We start from the raw sequence: 8105 nt of genomic DNA on the forward strand, positions 1-8105 counted from the left end.
TAAGCGGCGGCTTAGACATCGTCCCCGCCCTGCAGGAATGCGTTGCTGAGCGTCTCCTGCAGCTCTTTCAGGGCGCGGATCATGTTGCCCAGGACGCGGTGGGTGGTGCGGCCCTGGAAATTGGCCGTTTGTAGGCCTTGGGGCGTGCGCGCGATCGTCCGTTGGGCGGTCTTCTTGCGCGGCGGTTGCGGCGCATGGTTGCGCGGGTTCTTCTACGCCTTCTTCAGCGCCTTTTTCTTCGGCGGTGCGCGCCGCTTGACGCTCCTTGGGGCCTTTGTGGCCGGTTTCCTCTTCTTGGGCCCCTGTTCCCTTGGCCCCGTGCGCGCATGCGTGTTGGCTGCCACATGCAGCAGCGTGTGGTGCGCTAGCCCGCAGGTCTTGCAACTACCCGGCGGGTCGCATTCCCCGGTGGTGTGGGTGAGCGCAAGGCAGTTGACGCAGTAGCCTTGCGCGCGGGCTACTCCCAACCGTTGCGGCGGCTTCATCGCCTTGAAGGCCGGGCACGTCCGCAATGCGTGGTACCGGTGGCAGAGCCGGCATTGTAGGCAGTTGTCTGTCTCTGCCGTTGGAGCCAGGGGGCATGCCTTCCGTGCTGCCATGATGTCTTCGATCTGGAAGTAGAAGCAAAGGCAGAGAAACGAGAAGTACTTGGGTACAATATTTAAACGGGAAGTTAAGACCCTTAATATACAAAAGGAAAGGATGTATAGAATTATTTATTGTGCTTTTGGAAGGAAGCACAGTTTGACAAGTGGCCGCGTGATAACTCCATTTTGTGTACGGACTTCCACAACACGTATGTGGTTATCAGGGCCATGGCGAACGTTTTCGATTCGTCCCAATCGCCACTCGGTGGGGGGGGAGTGAATCTTCTTTGATCACGACGATGTCGCCTGGCTGAGGGTCGCGCTGTGGAGTTTTCCACTTGTACCTCTTCTGAAGATCTTTGAGGTAATCTTCTTTCCAGCGGCGACTAAATTGGTGGTGAAGTGCTTTGACTTTCTCCCATCGGTTTAGTAGAGAGAGGTCTTCCGCATTAGGCTCGGGAATGGCCAATAGCGGTGCACCTCGAAGGAAGTGACCCGGAGTAAGTGCTGTCATATCAGCTGGGTCTTGAGAAAGTGCGGATAGAGGCCTCGAGTTGAGGACTGCTTCAATTCGCACCAGAAGCGTCGTGAATTCTTCGAAAGTGAACTTGTGGGTTGCAGCGGTTTTCTTTAAATGGATTTTAAAGCTTTTCACTGCAGATTCCCACAAGCCGCCCATGTGGGGGGCGCTGGGTGGTATATATTGCCAGTTGATGCCTTGAGGGGCATATTTTTTGACAATGTCTGCGGAACATTCGTTAAGGAATTTAACGAAGTCGCGTTCTGTTGCGCGCTGGGCGCCAATGAACGTTTTTCCATTGTCGCTCATCATTTTTGAGGGAAAACCTCGTCTGCCAACGAAGCGGGCGAATGCTGCTCGAAAAGCCTCGGTTGTAAGATCCGAGCATAGCTCGAGATGCACTGCCTTTGTGGAAAAGCAGACAAAAACTGCAACGTATCCCTTGATAAGGGTTGTAGATCTTAGCACCGATGCTTTAATGTGGAATGGCCCAGCAAAATCTACTCCCGTTGTGGAAAATGGGAGTGAGAAACTGTAGCGCTCAGGGGGTAGAGCGGCCATTATTTGGGTGCGTGTTTGTTGCTTGTACAGCGTGCACACTTTGCATTGAAAGATGCATTTTTTAATTAGAGGTTTCAGCTTTGGTACGTAGTACTCTTGCCTTACCATTTGGAGCATTAATCGTGTTTCTGCGTGAAGAAGCAGCGAGTGTAAAAACTCCAAATATAGCTGGCAGAACCTCGATTCGGTAGGGAGAATTATTGGGTGCCTTTCATTATAGCTTAATGTGGAATGTGCTAATCGGCCATTAACCCGTAAAAGTCCGTCTTTGTCCAACGAAGGATTGAGAACAATAAGAGGACTTTTTTTGTTAAGTGGCTTTTTATCTTGCAAAGCGCTTTTTTCGCTCGGAAAATGGCGTGATTGCGCTGCGTTGATAAGATGAATTTTTGAATATTGAAATTCGTTATGTGTCAGATGTGGATAGGTGATTGTGGCTACCCCCTTTGATTTGTTGCGGGCATTGCTCACGAAGCGGAACATGTACGCAGTCACGCGGAGTGCTCGAGAGAAAGAAGAAAAGCGATCAAGAAAATCGACCTCTTCTTCGAGCGCGTGATATGCCTCCACCTTGCGCTTTTCTGGTGGAGATGCACTGCATGCATTTGACCTTGGCCATGCATCCATGTGGCAAGAGAGCCATGTTGGTCCGTGCCACCAGAGTGGGGAATTCGCCAAATCCTGCGGTTTGCACCCACGGGTGCCGAGGTCGGCTGGATTATCTTGGCTGGAAACATGGCGCCATGCACCGGTTGGAAGATATTCCCGGATTTGAGAGGTACGATTGGATACATACGTCTTCCATGTACATGGTGGCTTTTCAAGCCAAGCTAGCACAATCTCTGAATCTGACCATAAGAATATGTTGCACGATTCCAATTTGAGCTGTTTTCGAACAGTTGCGACCAGTTTTGCGAGTAAGACTGCACCACACAGCTCCAGGCGTGGCAAGCTTACCGTCTTCAATGGTGCGACTTTGCTTTTTGCAACCAAGAGAGTGGAATATCTTTGGTTGCTAGCATCTGCGCGGATGTAAATCGCAGCGCAATATGCTTTTTCCGAGGCATCGCAAAACCCGTGGATTTGGGTATCTTGCCCCGGAGTGAAATTAACCCATCGAGGGATTTCGATGTGGCAGATAGCTGGCAGATTTTCTGCGAACTGTTGCCATTTTGCTAAAGATATAGGTTTGGCACATTCGTCCCAATCAACGCCATCTAGCCAAAGTTCTTGAAGAAGAATCTTTTCTTGAATCATCACTGGCGATAGCCATCCTGCCGGGTCAAAAAGTTTTGCGACAGAGGATAAGATTTGTCGCTTTGTGACGGCATTCGATGTCGATGCAGGCAGAATGGTGTAGGAAAACTTATCGGTGAGTGCGTTCCATTGTATACCAAGAGTTTTGGTTGTGGAAACGCTCTCAAATTTCAAAAAGTTGGAGTCGAGAAGATCCTCTTTTGGAAATTTTTCTAAGATGGCCGGATGATTGGCCGTTAGTTTCTTGAGTATGAAACCAGCTGACTTAAGCGCTTTGATCACTTGAAGAAGTGATTCAGTAGCGTTGTCAATATCATGACTTCCGGATAGGATGTCATCCACATACGTTTCGATTTTAAGTATTGTGGCAGCCAAGGGAAATGTCGCTATCGTATCATCTGCTAATTGATGCAGGGTACTGATAGCGAGGTATGGTGCACAATTAACCCCGAACGTTACGGTTTTAAGATTATAATCGGTGACAGGAGAGTCAGCCGATGTGCGAAATAAGATTCGCTGAAAATCTTTATCGTCCTCATGGATGAGTATTTGACGATACATTTTTTCAATGTCGCCATTGAACACGAATCTGTGCATTCGCCACTGCAGAATGAGCAGCATGAGATCTGGCTGGAGTGTGGGACCAGTGTGCAACACGTCATTCAGGGATTTTCCTGAACCAGATGTTTTTGAGGCGTTGAATACCACGCGAACTTTGGTGGTTACCTTATCTGGTTTGACGACCGCATGGTGTGGCAAGTAGAATGAGAAGTATTTGCCATTAGCTACTATCTCACATGGCTTCGTGTGCTCCATATGACCGAGGTCGAGATATTCTTGCAACACATTGTTATACATTGTGCCTAAGTCTCCTTTTTTCTGAAGCGATCGCTCCATGCTAAAGAACTGCTGAAGTGCAGCAGACCGAGAGTGGCCCAGAGACAGCTTTTTTGGAAATTCTTCCTTGAATGGAAGTCGAACAATGTATCGACCGTTTGGGGCACGAGTCGTTGTTGTTGCATATATATGCTCACAAGCCTGATCTTCCGGGGAAATTTGTGGAGGTTGTGGAATCTCCTCCTCTTCCCAAAACTTTCGAAGCTGGGAGCTGAGAGTTGCATTCGAGCACTCTTCTACTTGTGTCGAGAATGACACCACATTTTCGGTTATTGGACCACTGAGAATCCAGCCAAATATTGTTTTTTGCGCAAGTATTGTGTCGCAAATATTTTGTATACCTTCCAGCAGGATTTGTGGAAGTATATCGCTGCCGATTACCATGTCAGTTTGAGCTGGTATGTGACAGCTTGGGTCAGCAAGTTCAAGGATCTTGAATTGCTGCCAGTTTTCACGGCTAATGGTGAATGTAGGCATGTGCCTCGTGAGCTGAGGTAACACGATAGCCTGTGTGTTTATCCGTTGCATGGTTTTTGGTGCTACCAATGTGAGTGGACAAAGCTTTGAGGAGCTTTGTACTACATGTCCACCCATGCCGGAAATTTCGAACTTGGAATGTTTGAATGGTAGTTTCAACCGGTTTTGAACTTTCGAGGAAATGAAAGTTCTTTGTGAGCCTTGATCAATCAGGGCTCTAAGTTGAAACAATTCACCCTCGTGTTCAACTGCGACTATGGCAGTTGGAAGGAGAATTTTGCTATCATTGTCGGTGTGCAATGATTGTATTTGTGCTTGTTTGGAACAGCACGGTTGCTCGCTGGAATCGGAGCTTGACTGCGCTTGTCGAGCGGGAGGTGTCGACTGGGCAGTAGTGTGTTGTGCGGCGGTTTCATTCGCTCGCGCACTGGAGTGTCGAGATTGTGGTTTGGGGTTCATGTGCAGCAGGGAGTGATGCCGTTGTTGGCAATGTGTACATGACCACTTGCTCGGACACTCATTAGTGCTATGGGTATTACCAAGGCAGTTTTTGCACAGCTTGGTTTGGTTTGCGAATTGTACTCGGTTCGGTACCGAAATTCGCTTAAATTGTGGGCAGACTCTAATGGGATGAGGGGACTTGCAGTAAGAGCAAGTTGGTTCCCTCTTAGGTTCTGCCACAAAGGTTTGAGTCCTGTTAAAGGACCTGTTTTGCGCAGCATTTTGATGAGCGACTGGTTTTTGTTTATTTTGGCTTGGATGAAGCCGGTTAAGTCTTTCGACTACTTCGTATCTTGAAGTAAGAAAATCGTCCATTTGTGACCATGAGGGTAAATCTCTTCGAGAAGAGAGAGATTGTTCCCAAAGTGACAGTGTGGCTTCGGGCAATTTGGATGAGCAAATGTACACCAATATGGGATCCCAACTGTCTGCCTGGACGTCTTGGGAATTAAGAACTGACAGACAGTTGTTAATTGATGTTTGCAGCCTTTGAAGTTGCTCGCTATTCTCGGATTGAATAGTCGGCAAAGTCATCAAAATCTTAATTTGGTTGTCAACCAAGATACGTTTGTTTTCGTATCGTGACCGTAAAGCTTCCCAGGCCAGCTCGAAGTTATCATCGCTGAGCGGGTATTGCTTGACGATGGAACCGGCTTTTCCTTGAGTTTTGTACCGGAGGTGATACAGTTTTTGAGCACGGGAGAGCTTCGGGTGGTTGATGTACACCGCTGTGAACATGTCACGAAAAGCGGGCCATTCTTCGTAACCACCGTAAAATGTCTCCGTGTCACAAGGTGGGACTTGAAGAAAAACGTTTGCCTCTGCCGAGGTGTGTTCCACGCGGGGTGGTGGACTCGGTGCGGCGATTGCTTTAATCAACGACAGTTGATCGGCAATTTTAGCTTTGGTCACCTCATATAATTCAAGGCAAGTGAAGTACTTGCCTTCTACCGAACTCTTAAAGTTTTCGGGTAGGCTGTCATCTGGCTTTGAAAAAACCAAATCATAGGCGGACTGAAGCCGTGCCCAACAATCATCTAGTGATTTGTCTTTTATCATAAGATATGATTCAGTGTGGTCTTGGATCGGTGCATCACTGAATCTTGCACAGTATCTCATGATACTGTCACTTTCCGCTATAAACTTTTGAGCGGAGGGGTCAAAAGTTTTAGGTTTCGGGCGCGGTGAGGGTTCCCTCTTACCACCGGTGGCTTCTTGCGAAGCAGTTTTTGACCTTGTCTCGATTTCAGACATTTTTGGTGGACTGTGTCCAAGTGGCATTTTTAATGCTGTGGAAGGTCACACGTATAAAAATTGAGAGAAAAATCAAATTTTACTGAGTACCACCCAGATAACGTTCGCAAAAATTAGAAAAATATATGTCAAACGAGTAAAAATTGCACTTTGTGCCACATAAAATCAGGAAAAGAATTTTAAGATTTTGTGGCGGTGTTTGTGTTTTTTGTTTCTTGCAAATTACGTGAAATTATATTTGCTTTAATTTTTGGTTCAGTACTTTTTATTACGTGGAAAACGGAGCGTCCCAATCAAATCCGCGGAATATGGATTTGAAAAATTTCAGTACGAGAAAAAAAAAATCCCAAACACTTTTCATTTTTATATACGTGGTGAAATATACGTATGTATAAATATTTAATGTGAATAATTATGTAAATACTGAAAAAGTAATGGTTATTTATCACTATTTAGACCAATGCAATTCGGGAGCTTTCCCTACTGGGTTGCATGTATCTGATATCTTGAACTCACTTCTTATCGCGTTATGGATAATATTCGTGTGACAATATTCTTTGTTAGCACGTATGTACAAAAGTGCAGAATATGTAGAATGTAAAAATGTACGTACGTATGCATGTACAAATATTTACGTATGAAGCCGAGTATATGGCTAAGCTATGCTTTGTCACAGCAGTGGTGAGTTAAGAAACGAAAACAACAGAGAATTTGTTTTGATTATAGTGCGTATGTATGAATGTGTGCGGGAATGCACAAGTGGATATAATAATACGTAAAGAGCCGCTCACCGCTGAGAGAGCGGGCTTTGATTTACGTTCTCTTAGCTTGGTGAGTGCAGCAGAGAAAAGCAAGATTGAAATAAATTAAAATAAGCTAGAGTGCGCTTGGTACGTGTGGACTGTATTGTTCGATAAATAGCAGCGACTCTCTTAGCTATTATACGAATAGTTGCAGAAAATGCAACTGGTAAAAATGTTTATATGTGCTAACGTATGTACATATGATATATGGGAAATAGTGCACTTATATTTTTCGGCAATTTGTTTAGCCAAGTTCAACGAACTATGCGACCAACGGCAAAAATTGGTAAGCAGAGGAAAGTATGTGATTTTAATGTGCTAATATTTTGTTCTTGCACAGTGGGACACAGTAGGCATATAAACTGCAACGGAATTTATTTTGGGGTATATATCAGAATTTGTATATATGTACATATACTTATATATATATATAAGATTGGCGGTAAGTGGAGATATACCGCTTTCCGGAAAACGGAATGTTTCTACCAAAATTCAATAGCGGCAAATTGCCGATGTGAGATTTTTGGGCGGCAAGAAAATATCCGCAATTTTATTGAAACCGTTTTTGGCGAGAATAAATACGCCTTTTATTTAATTATATATATATATATATATATGTATATACGTATGTATGCCCGTTGGCAGTTTATTAGAAATAATATAACTTTCAAGAATATGAAAGTTATATTATTTAAATTTTTATGGAAATTAAAAATTTGCCTACTTACTACTTTCCTTGATTTATGTATATGTGTATCTGATTTTGCTCCTTTTTGCCTGGGGGCTTCTTGTGTCTGGTGTTGTTGCTGCCGCTTATGCTGTTGATGGCTGCTGATGTTGTTGATGGCTGCTGGTGGCGGGTGCTTGGCTGAAGTATGTAGGCCAATTTGTTTGGTTTGATGATCATGTTGTTCACTCGATTGGTTTTTTAAATGTACATAAGTATTTTAATTATTTATTTGTTTTTTCCAAAATTTTATTTTATTTGTTTGTTGTTTTTGCACTTAGTTTCTCAGTTTTTTTGCGTATATGTATGTATATACGCGCACTTTAGTTTATAGCTTTTTTTCCACTGTTAAAGTTGTTTTTTGTTGTGTTTTTACGGTCGTGCGAGTACCGATTTTTTTTTTTTGTGGTTTTTATTAATTTATTTTATTTTTTTGGAGCTAGGCCAGGGTTGGCTGCGAAGGACCATGAATACTTCCAATGGTTGCCTTTCGCACTCACCTTGCACACGCACAGTTTCTT

The 8105-nt window shown here is 44.5% G+C and overlaps 1 protein-coding gene across 1 annotated transcript; it reads right to left on the minus strand.

Moving 5' to 3' along the window:
• Positions 1-212: 212 nt before the first annotated feature.
• LOC118755798 lies at positions 213-7750 on the minus strand. Its single transcript, XM_036490613.1, has 2 exons — positions 7586-7750; positions 213-611 (listed from the first exon to the last, which is right to left on the minus strand). The coding sequence occupies exon 2, from the start codon at positions 597-599 to the stop codon at positions 213-215; it is 387 nt and encodes a 128-aa protein (XP_036346506.1). The 5' UTR covers positions 600-611; positions 7586-7750.
• Positions 7751-8105: the final 355 nt, after the last annotated feature.

Source organism: Rhagoletis pomonella, unplaced genomic scaffold (genome assembly GCF_013731165.1).
Source record: "Rhagoletis pomonella isolate Grant_MI unplaced genomic scaffold, Rhpom_1.0 Rhpom_scaffold_07415, whole genome shotgun sequence".
Classification (NCBI taxonomy): Eukaryota; Metazoa; Arthropoda; class Insecta; order Diptera; family Tephritidae; genus Rhagoletis; species Rhagoletis pomonella.

Excerpts from the sequence above, each read along its gene's own strand:
- LOC118755798 (XM_036490613.1), bottom strand. The coding sequence starts at position 599 with ATGGCAGCACGGAAGGCATGCCCCCTGGCTCCAACGGCAGAGACAGAC.